This window comes from Scyliorhinus canicula, chromosome 11 (genome assembly GCF_902713615.1).
Source record: "Scyliorhinus canicula chromosome 11, sScyCan1.1, whole genome shotgun sequence".
Taxonomy (NCBI): Eukaryota; Metazoa; Chordata; class Chondrichthyes; order Carcharhiniformes; family Scyliorhinidae; genus Scyliorhinus; species Scyliorhinus canicula.
The window spans coordinates 94,881,979-94,902,914 of NC_052156.1; the positions used below are offsets into that span (position 1 = coordinate 94,881,979).

General features: G+C 46.7%; 1 protein-coding gene across 2 annotated transcripts in view; it reads left to right on the forward strand.

Moving 5' to 3' along the window:
- LOC119973205 (cyclin-dependent kinase 16-like) overlaps positions 1-20,936 on the forward strand; it is a 202,691-nt gene that overhangs the window by 120,576 nt on the left and 61,179 nt on the right. For both annotated transcript variants that reach the window (XM_038810858.1, XM_038810859.1), the window contains exons 12-13: positions 12,223-12,265; positions 15,958-16,048. In XM_038810858.1, the coding sequence (XP_038666786.1) occupies positions 12,223-12,265; positions 15,958-16,048 (134 nt within the window). The remainder of the gene's footprint in view (positions 1-12,222; positions 12,266-15,957; positions 16,049-20,936) is intronic.

Below are 20,936 nucleotides of genomic sequence, written 5' to 3' on the forward strand. Positions count from 1 at the left end.
GCCCTGTGCCAAACAGCCCCACAGGGGTTTTTCCGGGTCCTTCCCTCTTTAAGAATGAGTGAGATCAAGGCCTGTGACATTGTTGGGGGGAGGGTTCCTTTCTCTCTCTAGCCTCATTGAAGGTCCTCATCAAAATGGTATGTTGCCTCACTGGTGCCAGGGTCAGGGATCTCACTGAATGCCTGCAGGGCATTCTGAAGGGGTAGGGCAAACAGACAGATACGTGGTATATATTGGTAACAACGATATAGGCAAAAAAATGGCTGAGGTCCTGAAAGCAGACCTTAGGGACATAGGAAGTCGATTAAAAAATAGGACCCAGAAGATAGTAATCTGGTGCCACATGCTAATGAGTATAGAAATAGGAGGTTAGTCCAGATGAATGTGTGGCTGGCGAGATGGTGCAAGGGGGAGGGTTTTAGTTATCTGTGACATTGGGACTGTTTTTGGGGATGGTGGGACCTTTAAAGGTGGACAGGTTGCATCTGAACCCAAATGAGATCAGTGTCCTTGCAGGGAGGTTTGCTAGTGCTGTTGGGAAGAATTTAAACTAACTTGGCAGGGGGCAGGAATCCTCAGAGATGGTTCATCAGGAATAGATGTACAGCCAAAATTAAAGTGTGCCAGGAAGACATTGAATGTCTAGGCCAGTTAAGTTACCAGGGAGTTTGACAATATTGAATGGCATTCATTTTAATGCCAGGAGTTTGATAAACAAGGCATAGGAATTGAGGGCCAAATTGAAACATGGCGATGTGTTGTTATCGTTGTCACTGAGACATGGATTAGAGAGAGGGGCAGGATTGGCAGCTCAATATTCCAGGATACAGAGGGCGGGATTCTCTCAGCCCGGAGCCAGGCTGGAGAATCGCCGTGACCGGCGCAAATCGGGTCACGCCGCCCCAAAGCAGGGACGCGATTCTCCGCAGAGCGGAAAATTAGCGGCATTGGCGCCGGTGTGGCGCCAGCCGGAGCTACTCTACGGGGGGCCTCCCCGGCGATTCTCAGCCCGGGATGGATCGAGCGGCCATACCAAGAAGCCCGCGTTCCACCAGCACCTTTCTAACCTGCTCTTAGCCGGCCGGACCTCAGCATGGAAGGGTCCGGGGGTGGCCTGTGGAGGGGGGGGGGGATGGCGGGAGGGGGGTGGGGGTGGGGGGGGGGGGGTCCGACCCCAGGGCTGGTCTCCGCTGTGGCTTGGCCCATGATCGGGCCAACTGCTTTGCGGGTCGGCCTCTTGGGCTGGGGGCCTCTTTCCACGCCGGCCCCTGTAGCCCTACGCCATGTTGCGCCTGGGCCAGTGCAGAGAAGGAAGCCACTGCGCATGCGTGCATTGGTGCCGGTGCCACTGCGCATGCGCCCCCTGTAGGAGCAAGAATTGCTGACCCTGAGGCCATGTTGGCGCCGTCGGGAAACACGATGGCATTTACGACAGCATCAATACTTAACAGCAGGATCAGAGAATCCTGCCCAGAATCTTCAGGTGGGACAGGAGGTAAAAGAGGAAGGGATGTTGCAATTTTGATCAGGGAATCAATTACAACAGTAAGGAGGGACGACACCTTAGAAGGCTCTTCGACTGAAGCCATATTGCTAGACCATAGAAACCAATAAGGAGCAATAACATTGGTGGGACAGTTAATAGAGTAGTGATTGTGGGGTATTTAACTTCCCCAATATTAATTGGGGTAGCCATAGTGTGAAAGGTTTAGAGGGAGCAGAATTCAGGAGAACTTTTTAAGCCATAGAAGGTCCTGCAAGTGAGGGGATGACTCCGGACTTAATTTTTGGTAATAAAGTATTAATGGGGGAACATTTTGCTCCATTAGATTCAAGACTGTTATGGAAAAGGACAACAATGGACCTGAGATCAAAATTCTAAACTGATGGAAGGCCGATTTTAATACAATGAGATATGAGTGGACTGGGAGCAGATACTTTAAATCAAAGGAAATAAGGAGGGTCCAAGGTCAACATGGTACTAATCAAGAAAAAGGATGGGACCAACTAATCCAGTGAACCCTGGATATCAAGGGATATACAGGATTTGATCAGGAGAAAAAGGGCAGATATCAAGGGCTCAACCAGCAGAAGCGCAGAGGCATATAGAACGTTCAAGACGGAACTTAAAAATTAGGAGAGCAAAAAGGGAACATGAAAGGATACTAGCAGGTAACATAAAGGAAAATCGTAAGTTGTTTTACAAGTACATTAAGAGTAAGAGGATAGCTAGAGAAAGAGTGGGGCCCATTAAGGACCACAATGGTAATTATTGTCTGGAGTCAGAGGATGGAGGTAGGGTTCTAAATGAATACTTGGTGTCAGTGTTCACCAGTGAGAGGGACAGTGTGGGTATAGAAATCATATAAGAAAATTAAAGAGATTGACATACACAGAGAGGAGGTTCTGAATGATCTGGCAGGCTTAAACGTAGGCAATTCTCGGGCCAGATGAAATGTATCCCAGACTGCTGAATGAGGCAAGGGAGGAAATAGCAGGGGTACTGGCAAGAATTTTCAATTCCTCTCTGACCACAGGAGAGGTGCCGGAAGACCAATGTGGTGCCATTATTCAAGAAGGGAGGAATGGATAAACCAGGAAATTACAGACCAGTCAGTAGAACCTCAGTGGTGGGGAAACTATTGGAAGCAATTCTGAGAGTCAGAATTAATCTGCATTTGGAGCCGCACGGACTAATCAAGAACAGTCTTGTTCTGTTAAGGAGAGGTTACGTCCAATGTGTAGATGAGGGAAATACATATGATGTAGTCTGTTTGGACCTCAGCAAGACTTTTGATAAGGTCCCACCTTATGTTGTTGTTGCAATTATACAGAGCCTTGATGAGGCCACACCTGGAGAATTGTGTGCAGTTTTGGTCTCCTTCTCTGAGGAAGGATGTTCTTGCTCTCGAGGGAGTGCAGCGAAGGTTTACCAGACTGATTCCAGGGATGGCGGGACTGTCATATGAGGAGAGATTGACTAGGTTGGGATTGTTCTCACTGGAGATCAGAATAATAAGGGGAGATCTCATAGAGACTTATAAAATTCTAACAGGACGAGACAGGGTAGATGCAGGGAAGATGTTCCCGATGGTGGGTGTGTCCAGAACCACACAGTCTCAAGGTAACCATTTCGGACAGAGATAAGGAGACATTTCTTCACACAATGAGTGGTGAGCCTGTGGAATTCATTACCACAGGAAGTAGTTGATGCTAAAACTTTGAATATATTCAAGAGGTGGCTGGATATAGCTCTTGGAGAAAATGGGATCAAAGGGGCCTCACGGTAGCAGGGGCCTCACGGTAGCATGGTGGTTAGCATCAATGCTTCACAGCTCCAGGGTCCCAGGTTCGATTCTCGGCTGGGTCACTGTCTGTGTGGAGTCTGCACGTCCTCCCCGTGTGTGCGTGGGTTTCCTCCGGGTGCTCCGGTTTCCTCCCACAGTCCAAAGATGTGCGGGTTAGGTGGATTGGCCATACTAAATTGCCCGTAGTGTAAGATTAATGGGGGGATTGTTGGGTTACGGGTATACGGGTTGCGTGGGTTTGGGTAGGGTGATCATTGCTTGGCACAACATCGAGGGCCGAAGGGCCTGTTCTGTGCTGTACTGTTCTATGTTCTATGTTCTATGTTATGGGGAGAAAGTAGGATTAGGCTATTGAGTTGGATGATCAGCCATGGTCGTGATAAATGGCGGAGCAGGCTCAAAGGGCCAAAAAGCCTCCTCCTGCTGCTATCTTGCAGGTATTTATGTCTATGGACCTGGGAAAGAACCCATAGGATCCAAGAAAATTTGGCAAATTGGATCCAAAATTGGTGAGTGGCAGGAAGCAGAGGGTGATGGTCGAGGGTGTTTTTCCGACTGGAAGCTTGTATCCAGTGGGGTCCCGCAGGGATCAATGTTGGGGTCCTTGCTGTTTGTGCTTTATATAAATGATTTCGGCATGAATGTAGAAGGGTTGATCAGTAAGTTTGCTGATGATACGAAAATTGGTGGGGTGGTAAATAGTGATGAGTGCTGGTTTAGCTCAGTGGGCTGGACAGCGATGTAGAACAAGGCCAGCCGCCTTGTTCAATTCCCGTACCAGCTTACCCGAACAGGGGCCAGAATGTGGCGACTAGGGACTTTTCACAGAAACTTCATCCTTGTGACAATAAAGGGTTATTATATTGTTATTATGGATAGCCTTCAATTACAGGAGGTTATAGATGGACTGGTCAGATGGTTTGATCAGTGACAAATGGATTTCAATCCAGATAAGTGTGAAGTGATGCACTTGGTTAGGACAAACAAGGCAAGGGAATAAATGATAAATGGCAGGATCCTGGGAAGCACCGAGGATTCTAAACGTGGTGTGTATGTGCACCAGTCCCTTAAGGTAACAGAGCAGATAGATACAGTGGTTAAAAAGGCATATGATGGTCACTGTCCGTGTGGAGTTTGCACATTCTCCCCGTGTTTTCATGGATTTCGCCCCCACAACCCAAAGATATGCAGATAGGTGGATTGGCCACGCTAAATTACTCCTTACTTAGAAAAAATGAATTGGGTACTCTCAATTTATTTTAAATAAGAAGGCATTTGGTATACTTGCCTTTATAATAATCTAATAATAATCTTTAATAGTGTCACATGTAGGCTCACATTAACACTGCAATGATGTTACTGTGAAAATCCCCCAGTCCCCACACTTCGGCGCCTGTTCGGGTACACTGAGGGAGAATTCAGAATGTCCAATTCACCTAACAAACACGTCTTTCGGGACTTGTGGGAGGAAACTGGAGCACCTGGAGGAAACCCACGCTGACACGGGGAGAATGTGCAGGCTCTGCACAGGCAGTGACCCAAGCCGGGAATCGAACCTGGGACCCTGGCGCTGTGAAGCAACAGTGCTAACCATTGTGCTACCATGCCACCAAACCATAGAATTTAAGAGCAGGGAGGTTATGCTGAACTGTATAAAACATTGATTAGGCCACAGCTAGAGTATTGTGTGCAGTTTAGGAATCCACATTACAGGAGGGATGGGATAGTGCTGGAAAGGGTGCAGAGGAGATTTACCAGGATGTTGCCTGGGCTGGAGAGTGTTAGTTATGAAGAGAGATTGGATAGACTGGGGTTGTTTTCCTTGGAGAGGAGGAGACTGAGGGGGAGAGATGATTGGGATGCATAAAATTATGAGGGGCACAGATAGAGTTGACAGAAAGAAACTTTCCCCCTGGTGGAGAGATGAATGACCAGGGGGCATAGATTTAAAGTAAGGGGCAGGAGGTTTAGAGGGGATGCGAGGAAAAGCTTTTTCACCCAGTGAGAATTTGGCACTCACTGCCTGAAAGGGTGGTGGAGGCAGAGACTCTGATAACATTTAAGAAGTATTTAGATGTGCACTTGCGATCCCAGGGCAGACTATGGGCCAAGTGCTGGAAAATGGGATTAGAATGGTTAGGTGGTTGTTTTTGACCAGCGCAGATTCGATGGGCCGAAGAGCCTTTTCTGTGCTGTATGATTCTATGACTCCATGACTCTAAAACACTGCATTCTGAAACAAAAACAGATACTTCACCTCTTCACAGTTCTGTCACCAGCACAGCTCTTATCAGCACATCATAGAATCATAGAATCCCTACAGTACAGAAAGAGGCCATTTGGCCCATCGAGTCTGCAATGGCCCTTGCTCCGATAAAGCACCCTACCTAGGCCCACTCCTAACCCCGTAACCCACCTAACGTTTTTTGGACACTTAGCATGGCCAATTACCTCACCTGCACATCTTTGGATTGTGGGAGGAAACCGGAGCACCCAGAGACAATCCATGCAGACTCAGGGAGAACATGCAAACTTCACACAGACGGTCACCCAAGGTCAGAATAGAACGTGGGACCCTGTCGCAGGTCCAGGTTTTTCAGTTTTTAACAAACTCCTTCTTAACTCCATTTGAAATTCAACACCTAAAAATCCAAATCCTCACGTATCTCCTCATCCTAATTTCTGCCCATGTTGTGTTTACTTCTAGAACATTTAACTTGGCCCAATTCACTTTAAATGAAATGAAAATCGCTTATTGTCACAAGTAGGCTTCAATGAAGTTACTGTGAAAAGCCCCTAGTTGCCTGTTCGGGGAGGATGGTACGGGGATTGAACTGTACTGCTGGCCTGCCTTGGTCTGCTTTAAAAGCCAGCGATTTAGCCCAGTGTGCTAAACCAGCCATTTTGCCATGCCCGCTTTTGACATTTTGATGGTCTCAATTCCATAGACACCCAATCCCCAGTTGAATCTAATTAGGCAAATTAGGCACACACATGATGCTGCCTCACTGAATACCACACTACCCCAGAAATATTTTTTGAAATAACATTTACTCATACGGGTTAGCCTCCTTCCTGGCAGTAACGAGTCAGAAGGAATTACCAACAGTGACACCAAACACTGGCTATCCGTTAATAATCTGCTCACATGAGATATTGCTGAAATGGATTTAATAATGGATTTAAAGTAGTATGGCAGGGGGGTGGGCAATAGGCCAGAAGGTGAAAACATTGAGGGAGAACGAGGGAATAGGGCCAGTATGGCTCTGAGGAAGAGCAGACAGGGAGATGTTGCTGAAAACAGAGGGTCTGGTGGCCTGAAGTGCATATGTTTTAATGCAAGAGGTATTACAGGTAAGGCAGATGAACTTAGAGCTTGGATTAGTACTTGGAACTATGATGTTGTTGCCATTACAGAGACCTGGTTGAGGGAAGGACAGGATTGGCAGCTAAACATTCCGGGATTTAGACGTTTCAGGCGGGATAGAGGGGGATGTAAAAGGGGTGGCGGAGTTGCGCTGCTGGTTAGGGAGAATATCACAGTTGTACTGCGGGAGGACACCTCAGAGGGCAGCAAGGTAATATGGAATAAGAAGCGTGCAGTCACAATGTTGGGGGTTTACTACATGCCTCCCAAAAGCCAGCGGGAGATAGAGGAACAGATAGAACAAAGAACAAAGAAAATTACAGCACAGGAACAGGCCCTTCGGCCCTCCCAGCCTGCGCCGATCCAGATCCTTTATCTAAACCTGTCTCCTATTTTCCAAGGTCTACTTCCCTCTGTTGCCGCCCGTTCATATACCTGTCTAGATGCCTCTTAAATGATGCTATCGTGCCCGCCTCTACCACCTCCGCTGGTAAAGCGTTCCAGGCACCCACCACCCTCTGCGTAAAAAACTTTACACGCACATCTCCCTTAAACTTTCCCCCTCTCACCTTGAAATCGTGACCCTTTGTAACTGACACCCCCACTCTTGGGAAAAGCTTGTTGCTATCCACCCTGTCCATACCTCTCATAATTTTGTTGACCTCAATCAGGTCCCCGCTCAACCTCCATCTTTCCAACGAAAACAATCCTAATCTACTCAACCTTTCTTCATAGCTAGCACCCTCCATACCAGGCAACATCCTGGTGAACCTCCTCTGCACCCTCTCCAAAGCATCCACATCCTTCTGGTAATGTGGCGACCAGAACAGGTAGGCAGACAGATTTTGGAAAGGAGTAAAAGCAACAGTGTTGTTGTGATGGGAGACTTCAACTTCCCCAATATTGACTGGGACGAGGTGTTGGGCGTCTTGAAAAATATTAAGGTGGATAAGTGTCCAGGGCCTGATGGGATCTACCCCAGAATGCTGAAGGAGGCAAGAGAGGAAATTGCTGACGCCTTGACAGAAACTTTGGATCCTCACTGTCTTCAGGTGATGTCCCAGAGGACTGGAGAATAGCGAATGATGTTCCTTTGTTTAAGAAGGGTAGCAAGGATAATCCAGGGAACTACAGGCCGGTGAGCATTATGTTAGTGGTAGGGAAATTACTGGAGCGAATTCTTTGAGACAGGATCTACTCCCATTTGGAAGCAAGTGGTCATATTAGCGAGAGGCAGCACAGTTTTGAAAAGGGGAGGTCGTGTCTCACTAACTTGATAGAGTTTTTCGAGGAGGTCACAAAGATGATTAATGCAGGTAGGGCCGTGGATGTTGTCTATATGGACTTCAGTAAGGCCTTTGACAAGGTCCCACATGGCAGACTGGTAAAAAAGGTGAAGTCACACAGGATCAGGGGTGAGCTTGCAAGATGGATACAGAACTGGCTCGGTCATAGAAGGCAGAGCAATAGATAGCAATGGAAGGGTGCTTTTCTGATTGGAGAGCTGTGACTAGTGGTGTTCCGCAGGGATCAGTGAACATAGAACAGTACAGCACAGAACAGGCTCTTCGGCCCTCAATGTTGTGCCGAGCCATGATCACCCTACTCAAACCCACGTATCCACCTATACCCGTAACCCAACAACCCCCCCCTTAACCTTACTTTTATTAGGACACTACGGGCAATTTAGCATGGCCAATCCACCTAACCCGCACATCTTTGGACTGTGGGAGGAAATCGGAGCACCCGGAGGAAACCCACGCACACAGGGGGAGGACGTGCAGACTCCACACAGACAGTGACCCAGCCGGGAATCGAACCTGGGACCCTGGAGCTGTGAAGCATTTATGCTAACCACCATGCTACCCTGCTGCCCCCTGGGACCTTTGCTGTTCGTAGTATATATAAATGATTTGGAGGAAAATGTAACTGGTCTGATTAGTAAGTTTGCGGACAACACAAAGGTTGGTGGAATTGTGGATAGCGATGAGAACTGTCAGAGCAAACAACAGGATTTAGATTGTTTGTGGACTTAAGCGGCAAGCTGGCAGATGGAGTTTAATCCGGACAAATGTGAGGTAATGCATTTTGGAAGGGGAAACACAGGTGGAGAAGGTAGTCAAGAAGGCATACGGCATGCTTGCCTTCATTGGCCGGGGCATTGAGTATAAAAATTGGCAAGTCATGTTGCAAATGTATCGAACCTTAGTTAGGCCACACTTGGAGTATAGTGTTCAATTCTGGTCGCCACACTACCAGAAGAATGTGGAGGCTTTAGAGAGGGTGCAGTAGAGATTTGCCAGGATGTTGCCTGGTATGGAGGGCATTAGCTATGAGGTGTGGTTGAATTCACTTGGTTTGTTCTCACTGGAACTAAGGAGGTTGAGGGGGGACCTGATAGAGGTCTACAAAATTATGAGGGGCATAGACAGAGTGGATAGTCAGAGGCTTTTCCCCAATGTAGAAGGGTCAATTACTAGGGGGCATAGGTTTAAGGTGTGAGGAGCAAGGCTTAGAGGAGATGTACAAGGTATGTTTTTTACACAGAGGGTAGTGGGTGCCTGAAACTCGCTGCCGGAGGTGGAAGCAGGGACGATAGTGACGTTTAAGAGGCATCTTGACAAATACATGAATAGGATGGGAATAGAGGGATACGAACCCTGGAAGTGTAGAGGATTTAGTTTAGACGGGCAGCATGGTCGGCGCAGGCTTGGAGGGCCAAAGGGCCTGTTCCTGTGCTGTACTTTTCTTTGTTCTAATACAAGGAGCTGTTTTTCAGTTTTTAGCAAACTTGGTGCTTGTTGAAAAATTGAACTGAATGAAGCAATTTCCAAAGCCAGCCATCAACAATTCTTAATCTTTTAACTTGGATTGAGAGAACACTCATATTGGACAGAAACCCACTGGCCATCTAGAGTCTGATTGATCAGGTCGTCTCCTCCCATTCCCCCTGCTATTCCATTTGGAAGTTTATGGGATTTACTGTTGGAACAACATAATTTACAGCTGGTGAGCATGATCTGTTACATTTGTGTTTAAACAAAGGAGATTACAAGGGGATGAGAGAAGAGCTAGCTAAGGTAGACTGGGAGCTAAGACTTTATGGTGGAACAGTTGAGGAACAGTGGAGAACCTTCCAAGCGATTTTTCACAGTGCTCAGCAAAGGTTTATACCAACAAAAAAGGAAGGACGGAAGAAAGAGGGAAAATCGACCGTGGATATCTAAGGAAATAAGGGAGAGTATCAAATAGAAGGAAAAAGCATATAAAGTGGCAAAGATTGCTGGGAGATTAGAGGACTGGGAAATCTTTAGGGGGCAACAGAAAGCTACTAAAAAAGCTATAAAGAAGAGTAAGATAGAGTATGAGAGTAAACTTGCTCAGAATATAAAAACAGACAGTAAAAGTTTTTACAAATATATAAGACAAAAAAGAGTGGCTAAGGTAAATATTGGTCCTTTAGAGGATGAGAAGGGAGTTTTAATAATGGGAAATGAGGAAATGGCTGAGGAACTGAACAGGTTTTTTGGGTCGGTCTTCACAGTGGAAGACACAAATAACATGCCAGCGACTGATAGAAATGAGGCTATGACAGGTGAGGACCTTGAGAGGATTGTTATCACTAAGGAGGGAGTGATGGGCAAGCTAATGGGGCTAAAGGTAGACAAGTCTCCTGGCCCTGATGGAATGCATCCCAGAGTGCTAAAAGAGATGGCTAGGGAAATTGCAGATGCACTAGTGATAATTTACCGAAATTCACTAGACTCTGGGGTGGTCCCGGTGGATTGGAAATTAGCAAACGTGACGCCACTGTTTAAAAAAGGAGGTAGGCAGAAAGCAGGAAATTATAGGCCAGTGAGCTTAACTTCGGTAGTAGGGAAGATGCTGGAATCTATCATCAAGGAAGAAATTGTGAGGCATCTGGATAGAAATTGTCCCATTGGGCAGACGCAGCATGGGTTCGTAAAGGGCAGGTCATGCCTAACTAATTTAGTGGAATTTTTTGAGGACATTACCAGTGCAGTAGATAACGGGGAGCCGATGGATGTGGTATATCTGGATTTCCAGAAAGCCTTTGACAAGGTGCCACACAAAAGGTTGCTGCATAAGATAAAGATGCATGGCATTAAGGGTAAAGTAGTAGCATGGATAAAGGATTGGTTAATTAATAGAAAGCAAAGAGTTGGGATAAATGGGTGTTTCTCTGGTTGGCAATCAGTAGCTAGTGGTGTCCCTCAGGGATCCGTGTTGGGCCCACAATTGTTCACAATTTACATAGATGATTTGGAGTTGGGGACCAAGGGCAATGTGTCCAAGTTTGCAGATGACACTAAGATGAGTGGTAAAGCGAAAAGTGCAGAGGATACTGGAAGTCTGCAGAGGGATTTGGATAGGTTTAGTGAATGGGCTCGGGTCTGGCAGATGGAATACAATGTTGACAAATGTGAGGTTATCCATTTTGGTAGGAATAACAGCAAATGGGATTATTATTTAAACGATAAAATATTAAAGCATGCCGCTGTTCAGAGAGACTTGGGTGTGCTAGTGCATGAGTCACAGAAGGTTGGTTTACAAGTGCAACAGGTGATTAAGAAGGCAAATGGAATTTTGTCCTTCATTGCTAGAGGGATGGAGTTTAAGACTAGGGAGGTTATGTTGCAATTGTATAAGGTGTTAGTGCGGCCACACCTGGAGTATTGTGTTCAGTTTTGGTCTCCTTACTTGAGAAAGGACGTACTGGCGCTGGAGGGTGTGCAGAGGAGATTCACTAGGTTAATCCCAGAGCTGAAGGGGTTGGATTATGAGGAGAGGTTGAGTAGACTGGGACTGTACTCGTTGGAATTTAGGAGGATGAGGGGGGATCTTATAGAAACATTTAAAATTATGAAGGGAATAGATAGGATAGATGCGGGCAGGTTGTTTCCACTGGCGGGTGACAGCAGAACTAGGGGGCATAGCCTCAAAATAAGGGGAAGTAGATTTAGGACTGAGTTTAGGAGGAACTTCTTCACCCAAAGGGTTGTGAATCTATGGAATTCCTTGCCCAGTGAAGCAGTTGAGGCTCCTTCATTACATGTTTTTAAGGTAAAGATAGATAGTTTTTTGAAGAATAAAGGGATTAAGGGTTATGGTGTTCGGGCCGGAAAGTGGAGCTGAGTCCACAAAAGATCAGCCATGATCTAATTGAATGGCGGAGCAGGCTCGAGGGGCCAGATGGCCTACTCCTGCTCCTAGTTCTTATATTCTTATGTTCTTATCACCTACGTGGAGAGAGTCCCTAAATGTCCTCCTGTTATAGTGATTGGTCAGAAACATAGAGACACCATAAGCATCCTTTGTGCCATTCGGTGACAGATCTCCCATAAATTATTCCAGTATTCTCAGGAAAATAAACATGTTCCCTTTTGTCCCAATCAATGAATGGGAAACATGCTCCTCCCTGTGATTCTCAACATTGTTCAGTTTGGTTTCAATTTGACATTTCAGAAGCTGGCTTTTGGTATAAGACGTTTCTACAGAGTAATTTTCTTTCTAATTTTCACTTAGGTTGGATACTGATGGCATTGACTTACTGTCGAAACTATTACAGGTAATATAATTTATCAAGCATTTTTTCAATTGCATTGCAATCCAATATTAAAGAAAGATTTGGAACCATAAAGGTGCTGAGACAGTCCCCATCTCACATTAACAATTTAGACAAGGGATTAGAACATACAGCTTCACATTTGCAGAATGTAGTCAATTCTGAGGAAGACTGTGATAAAAATGTAAGAAGATGTTGATCTTATGGGATGAGTGTGCAACTCACCAAGGTTCCTTATTCAGCATCTTCCAAACCCACAACCCCTACTATCTAGAAGGACAACGGCAGCAGCTACATGGGAACACCACCACCTGGAGGTTCCCCTCCAGGTCACTCACCATCCTAACTTGGAAATATATCAGTGTTCCTTCACTGTCACTGGGTCAAAATCCTGGAATTCCCTCACTAACAGCACTGTGGGTGCACCTACACCCGGTTCGAGAAGGCTGCTCACCACAACCTTCTCAAGGGCAATTAGGGGTGGGAAATAAATGCAGGACGAGCCAGTAACACTCACATCCCATGAAAGAATGAAAAACAAACTGCTTGGAAAATAAGAATCGAGATGGGATAAAGAAGCAAGTGAACCGAAGAGTACAGATAAACAAATTATTAAAAGTAACATCAAAGACAAACTAAACCAAAGTGTCATCCAATCATTGGGGTTCATCATAGAAGAATAGAACTCAGAGGCAGAAAGGGAACGGTAAACTGTTTTTGAAATTTAGTTCAACCACACTCTAGTACTATAAACTAGACTGATCAGCTTTTTTATAACATGAATAATGTAAAACAGGATTTAAAAATATCCAAACTGACAGATTATAGATAGAACATAGAACAGTACAGCACAGAACAGGCCCTTCGGCCCTCGATGTTGTGCCGAGCAATGATCACCCTACTTAAACCCACGTAACCCGTATACCCGTAACCCAACAATCCCCCCATTAACCTTACACTACGGGCAATTTAGCATGGCCAATCCACCTAACCCGCACATCTTTGGACTGTGGGAGGAAACCGGAGCACCCGGAGGAAACCCATGCACACACGGGGAGGACGTGCAGACTCCACACAGACAGTGACCCAGCCGGGAATCGAACCTGGGACCCTGGAGCTGTGAAGCATTGATGCTAACCACCATGCTACCGTGAGGCCCCAAATAGCAGGATCCACGATAGCAGGAATGGTTTAACAGGATCCTTTCTCCAGAACAAGGTGACCCCAATACATTCTCTGGAATTACGATTGCATTCGATACGTTAGACTGAGAGACGATTAATGCCGGGGACCCTAAACATAAGGGACGGGATTCTCCGACCCCCCTGCCGGGTCGGAGAATCCCCGGGGTGGCGGCGCAAACCCTGCCCCGACGCCAGCTGCCGTATTCTCCAGCGGCAGTTTTCTGGCGGGGGCGGGGTTCACCCCCGGCAATTCTCTGGGCCCCAATGGGGCAAGCGGCCATCGGTTTCTGGTCAGTCCATCTGGCGTGGACCTGGCAGTCCGCGCGGGGGGGGGGGGCACGGTGGCCTGGCCCGCGATCGTGGCCCACCAATCTGTGGGAGGGCCTGTGCCATGTGGGCACTTCTTCCTTCCATGCCGGTCCCTGTAGGGCTCCTCCATGGCCGGCGCAGAGAAGACACCCCCTCCTGCGCATGTGCCAGTATACGCTGGCGGTTCCGCGCAAGCACAGGATCACATCGACCCTTTGCCGCATGCGTGGACTCATGCAGTCCATTCCGCGCCGCCTGGCATGGCGCCAACCCCTCCGGCATCCACCTAGCCCCCAGAAGTGCGGAGAATTCCGCTACTTCTGGCCGGCCCGACGCCGGAGTGGTTCACGGCGTTTTTGAAGCCAGCGTCCAGCCATCGCGCCGATTGTGGAGAATCCCGCTTAAGATATTCACTAATAAATCTAGGGAGGATTTCATAAGAGATGTATTTACCCATAGAGTGGTGAGGATGTAAAACTCACCACCACGGGAAGTGATTGAGGTGAACACTGCAGATGTGTTCAAGTGGAATACAGATGTGGGAGCTATGAAAGAATACACTGAGTGAGATAAAGATGGGCGGATGAGGCTCCTGTAAATTATAAAAAACAACATAGATCAGTTGCGATGAATCTCCTGTTACTGTGCTGTATGTTTCATGTTATTCTATTTCAACATGGCATTGAGACAAAATCAGCAGTGCTTTTGACAAGATCAAAAAGACTCATAATTTTGCTATACATTCTAGCACAGAGCAGCCAACAATTGCAGCAGTGGGCTCATCAGCTGCAGGCTTAGGTGTAGTATTGTTTAAAATTCACAAAGATGGACAAAGACCGCTTATTACACCTCAAAATTTCTCATGGAAACAGAGAAAGGGTATGCAACCACTGAGAAAGGAGCATTTGGAGCCACCTGGGACCGTGAGAATTGCACTGATGATGTCATGGGATTAAGGTTTAAAATTGAGAACCGGCCACATACCTTTGGTTACTCTTTTTAACCTAAAGGGGATTGCACCAATTGGGGACTCAACATTTTAGACTGAGACTGGTAGATATGATTCAGTTACTGAGTATGGTCAAGGGAAGCATCAGATAACAGCAGATGCATTATCAAGAATACCAGTGGAAGGAGTCAAATAGGCCGAATTAAAATTTATTGAGGAAGTGGAAATGGCTTTTTACCAAATACTTACCAGACACGGAAAAGAGATTACAAGGGAATAAGCAAACAGGACCGCAGAATGGTGAATGCATCCAAATAAAGGAGTATTACCAGAATGATTGGCTAGATTATACTCCCAGCCACCCAGTCCTTTTCTAATACGTCAAACAGAGAAAACATCTCACAAGAGTTCATCGCAAATTGCCCCGCATGTACAGTGAATAGTCAATAGCAGAGCAAACCTCTGGCACGCGCCACCTTTATTCTGAGGCCATGACAGCATCTGCGAATGGATTTATTTGAGTTTAAAGATAATGTTTTCATCTTTGTCATTGATAACTATTCCGGATTTTTAATTTGTAAACTGCACAGCATCCTGCTGGAAGCAGTCATTGCATCACTAAGAAGAATCTTCACACTTACTATCACCAGCTCCAACCTGGTTGAAGTCAGATGTCTTAAAGTCCATAACCACGTCAGCCTTTATTGCCACTGGCAATGCCGTCCTCCATCTGCTCTTTGGTTGCAGTTGTGACTGTAGAATGTGGCAGATTTCAGTGAGGAACTCTTTTCTAAAGCACCAATTGTTCTTCACTATGGTTTTGAGAGGGGAATTCTCCTTTGCTGAGAGCCCTTCCACCCCACTTCCTCTTCCAGCAACTTAGCCTGTTCTGTGTGACCTCTGCATCCTCTTCCAGCAGTTTAGCCTGTTCTGTGTGGACTCTGCATATTCTCCAACTCATCGAGTATTCCAAGAGGAATGACTACTTGTGCACTCGTGTCTGCGAGCAACAGGTTTCCGAAGAAGCCTTGAGGTCACCACTGGTGCCATGTTGCCGCAATTTTCACAGGTGGACATTCACTGAGCGTGTGCTAGCCTTGCACTACTTTGGCAACAGCACAATTTGCAGTCATAGTTTTGGAATTGCAAGGGCATTCATAATGAACAAAAATCAAGTGTCAAGGAAGCAAATTTCTCAACTAGTATTTTTGAACAAGCATGGTGGTTGTGAACAGGGTTTATCTTCTCCACAGTTTGAAGGGAAGAGGCGCGTTACAGCACAGGAAGCAGTCAGACATCACTACTTCAAAAGCTTTGGGGAGAAAATCCTGCAATTGGCTGACAGTGAGTACAATTCATCATATCCTCATTTACAACCTGGCTTTTTATATCACCTCGGGCAGGAGACAGGGAACATCCATATAAGTGATCAGTATGTGACCAGATTGAACATCAGTATATCTTCCCGTAGTAATAGTAAAACTCATGATCAGTACCTGTGAGCACTCTGATAGTGAGACTGGTGATCAGTACCTGTGAGCACTCTGAAAGTGAGACTGGTGATCAGTACCTGTGAGTACTCTGATAGTGAGACTGGTGATCAGTACCTGTGAGCACTCTGATAGTGAGACTGGTGATCAGTACCTGTGAGTACTCTGATAGTGAGACTGGTGATCAGTACCTGTGAGCACTCTGATAGTGAGACTGGTGATCACTACCTGTGAGCACTCTGATAGTGAGACTGGTGATCAGTACCTGCGAGCACTCTGATAGTAAGACTGGTGATCAGTACCTGGGAGCAATCTGATAGTGAGACTGGTGATCAGTACCTGTGAGCAATCTGATAGTGAGACTGGTGATCAGTACCTGTGAGCACTCTGATAGTGAGACTGGTGATCAGTACCTGCGAGCACTCTGATAGTGAAACTGGTGATCAGTCTATGTGAGCACTCTGATAGTAAGACTGGTTGGCTGATTGGCTGTTCCGGGGAGATTTGCATACGTGCAGTGCGGTCAGCGTAAGTTGAAGGTGCACCTGCATCAGTGACCCGAGGAGTTCGACGGAAGTCAAGCATCCAGCAGGGGGCAGCAGAGCAGAGCTTCTGATTGGCTGTTCCGGGGAGATTTGCATACGTGCAGTGCGGTCAGCGTAAGTTGAAGGTGGTTTGTGAAGGTGCTGTTCTCGAGTGACAGCTTTGCCCGAAACACTACTTACGTAGTGTCTCCCACCCATCCTCCTCCTCTAACCAAAAAAAAAAGTTCTGTCCGTTGGATTGCTAAACTAACAAGTTTTTTATTATTTTTATTTTTCAGTAGTTGGGAAGTTAGTTCAGTGGGAATGGAGGCTAGGGCAGTTGAATGTTCCTCCTGCAGAATGTGGGAGGAAAGGGTCACCTCTAGTGTCCCTTCTGACTACATCTGCGGGAAGTGCACCCAACTCCAGCTCCTCGAGAGCCGCGTTAGGGACCTGGAGCTGGAGCTGGATGAACTTCGGATCATTCGGGAGGCGGAGGAGGTTATTGAGAGGAGTTATAGGGAGGTAGTCACACCTCAGGTAAAAGAAGAAGGTAGATGGGTTACCGTCAGGGGAGGGAGAGGGAACCGGCAGGCAGTGCAGGGATCCCCATTGGTCGTTCCCCTCTATAACAAGTATACCGTTTTAGATACTGTTGCGGGGAACGACTTACCAGGGGTAAGCAATAGGGCACAGGTCCCTGGCACAGAGTCTGTCCCTGTTTCTCAGAAGGGAAGGGAGAAGAGGAACAGAGCACTTGTCATTGGGGACTCCATTGTTAGAGGAACAGACAGGAGGTTCTGTGGGAACGAAAGAGACTCACGGTTGGTGTGTTGCCTCCCAGGTGCCAAGGTTTGTGATGTCTCTGATCGTGTTTTTGGGATCCTTAAGGGGGAGGGGGAACATCCCCAAGTCGTGGTCCACATAGGTACCAACGACATAGGTAGGAAGAGAGATGGGGATTTGAGACAGAAATTCAGGGAGTTAGGGTGGAAGCTGAGAGCTAGAACAAACAGAGTTGTTATCTCTGGGTTGTTACCCGTGCCACGTGCTAGTGAAGTGAGAAATAAGGAGAGAGAGGAGTTGAACACGTGGCTACAGGGATGGTGCAGGAGGGAGGGTTTTGGTTTCCTGGACAATTGGGGCTCATTCTGGGGTAGGTGGGACCTCTACAAACAGGATGGTCTTCACCTGAACCAGAGGGGTACCAATATCCTGGGGGGGAGATTTGCTAGTGCTCTTCGGGGGGGTTTAAACTAATTCAGCAGGGGGATGGGAACCTAAATTGTAGTCCCAGTGTACAGGATGTTGAGAGTAGTGAGGTCAGGGATAGGGTTAAAAGTTCGAAAGAGGGCACCGGCAAGCAGGACGCTGGTTTGAAGTGTGTCTACTTCAACGCCAGGAGCATCCGGAATAAGGTGGGTGAGCTTGCAGCATGGGTTGGTACCTGGGATCTCGATGTTGTGGCGATTTCGGAGACATGGGTAGAGCAGGGACAGGAATGGCTGTTGCAGGTTCCAGGATTTATATGTTTCTGTAAGAACAGAGAAGATGGTAAAAGAGGGGGGGGGTGTGGCATTGTTAATCAAGGAAAGTATTACGGCGGTAGAAAGGACGCTTGAGGACTCGTCTACTGAGGTAGTATGGGCCGAGGTTAGGAACAGTAGAGGAGAGGTCACCCTGTTGGGAGTTGTCTATAGACCTCCGAATAGTTCCAGAGATGTAGAGGAAAGGATTGCAAAGATGATTCTCGACAGGAGCGAGAGTAACAGGGTAGTTGTTATGGGGGACTTTAACTTTCCAAATATTGACTGGAATTACTATAGTTCGAGTACTATAGATGGGTCAGTTTTTGTGCAGTGTGTGCAGGAGGGTTTTCTGACACAGTATGTAGACAGGCAAACAAGGGGCGAGGCCACATTGGATTTGGTACTGGGTAATGAACCCGGCCAGGTGTTAGATTTAGATGTAGGTGAGCACTTTGGTGATAGTGATCACAACTCGGTTATGTTTACTTTAGCAATGGGCAGGGATAGGTATATACCGCAAGGCAAGAATTATAGCTGGGGGAAAGGCAATTATGATGCTATTCGGCAAGATTTAGGATGTATAGGATGGGGAAGGAAACTGCAGGGGATGGGTACAATCGAAATGTGGAGCTTTTTCAAGGAACAGCTACTGCGTGTCCTTGATAAGTATGTACCTGTCAGGCAGGGAGGAAGTTGTCGAGCAAGGGAACCGTGGTTTACTAAGGAAGTTGAAGCACTTGTCAAGAGGAAGAAGAAGGCTTATGTTAGGATGAGACATGAAGGCTCAGTTAGGGCACTTGAGAGTTACAAGTTAGCCAGGAAGGACCTAAAGGGAGAGTTAAGAAGAGCGAGGAGAGGACACGAAAAGTCGTTGGCGGATAGGATCAAGGAAAACCCTAAGGCTTTCTGTAGGTATATCAGGAACAAAAGAATGACTAGAGTAAGATTAGGGCCAATCAAGGATAGTAGTGGAAAGTTGTGTGTGGAATCAGAGGAGATAGGGGAAGCGTTAAATGGATATTTTTCGTCAGTGTTTACACTGGAGAAAGACAATGTTGTCGAGGAGAACACTCAGGTTCAGTCGGCCAGGCTAGATGGAATTGACGTTCAAAAGGAGGAGGTGTTAGCAATTTTGGAAAATGTCAAAATAGATAAGTCCCCTGGGCCAGATGGGATTTATCCAAGGATTCTCTGGGAAGCCAGGGAGGAGATTGCAGAGCCTTTGTCCTTGATCTTTATGTCGTCTTTGTCGACAGGAATAGTGGCGGAAGACTGGAGGATAGCAAATGTTGTCCCCTTGTTCAAGAAGGGGAGTACAGACAACCCTGGTAATTATAGACCTGTGAGCCTTACTTCGGTTGTGGGTAAAATGTTGGAAAAGGTTATAAGAGATAGGGTTTATATTCATCTTGAAAAGAACAAGTTGATTAGCGATAGTCAACACGGTTTTGTGAAGGGTAGGTCCTGCCTCACAAACCTTATTGAGTTTTTTGAGAAGGTGACCAAACAGGTGGATCAGGGTAAAGCTGTTGATGTGGTGTATATGGATTTCAGTAAGGCGTTTGATAAGGTTCCCCACGGTAGGCTATTGCAGAAAATAAGGAAGTATGGAATTGAAGGTGATTTAGCGGTTTGGATCAGTAATTGGCTAGCTGAAAGAAGACAGAGGGTGGTGGTTGATGGCAAATGTTCATCCTGGAGTTCAGTTACTAGTGGTGTACCGCAAGGATCTGTTTTGGGGCCACTGCTGTTTGTCATTTTTATAAATGACCTGGAAGAGGGTGTAGAAGGATGGGTTAGTAAATTTGCAGATGACACGAAGGTCGGTGGAGTTGTGGATAGTGCTGAAGGATGTTATAGGATACAGAGGGACATAGATAAGCTGCAGAGCTGGGCTGAGAGGTGGCAGATGGAGTTTAATGCGGAAAAGTGTGAGGTGGTTCACTTTGGAAGGAGTAACAGGAATGCAGAGTACTGGGCTAATGGCAAGATTCTTGGTAGTGTAGATGAACAGAGAGATCTCGGCATCCAGGTACATAAATCCCTGAAAGTTGCCACCCAGGTTAATAGGGCTGTTAAGAAGGCGTATGGTGTGCTAGCCTTTATCAGTAGGGGGATTGAGTTTTGGAGCTACAAGGTCATGCTGCAGCTGTGCATAACTCTGGTGCGGCCGCACCTGGAGTACTGCGTGCAGTTCTGGTCACCACATTATAGGAAGGATGTGGAAGCTTTGGAAAGGGTTCAGAGGAGATTTACTAGGATGTTGCCTGGTATGGAGGGAAGGTCTTACGAGGAAAGGCTCAGGGAATTGAGGTTGTTTTCGTTAGAGAGGAGAAGGCTGAGAGGTGACTTAATAGAGACATATAAGATAGTCAGAGGGTTAGATAGGGTGGACAGTGAGAGCCTTATTCCTCGGATGGTGATGACCAATACGAGGGGACATAGCTTTAAATTGAGGGGTGATAGATATAGGACAGATATCAGAGGCAGTTTCTTTACTCAGAGAGTAGTAGGGGTGTGGAACGCCCTGCCTGCAACAGTAGTAGACTCGCCAACTTTAAGGGCATTTAAGTGGACACTAGATAGACATATGGATGAAAATGGAATAGTGTAGGTCAGATAGGCTTCAGATGGTTTCACAGGTCGGCGCAACATCGAGGGCCGAAGGGCCCGTACTGCGCTGTAGTGT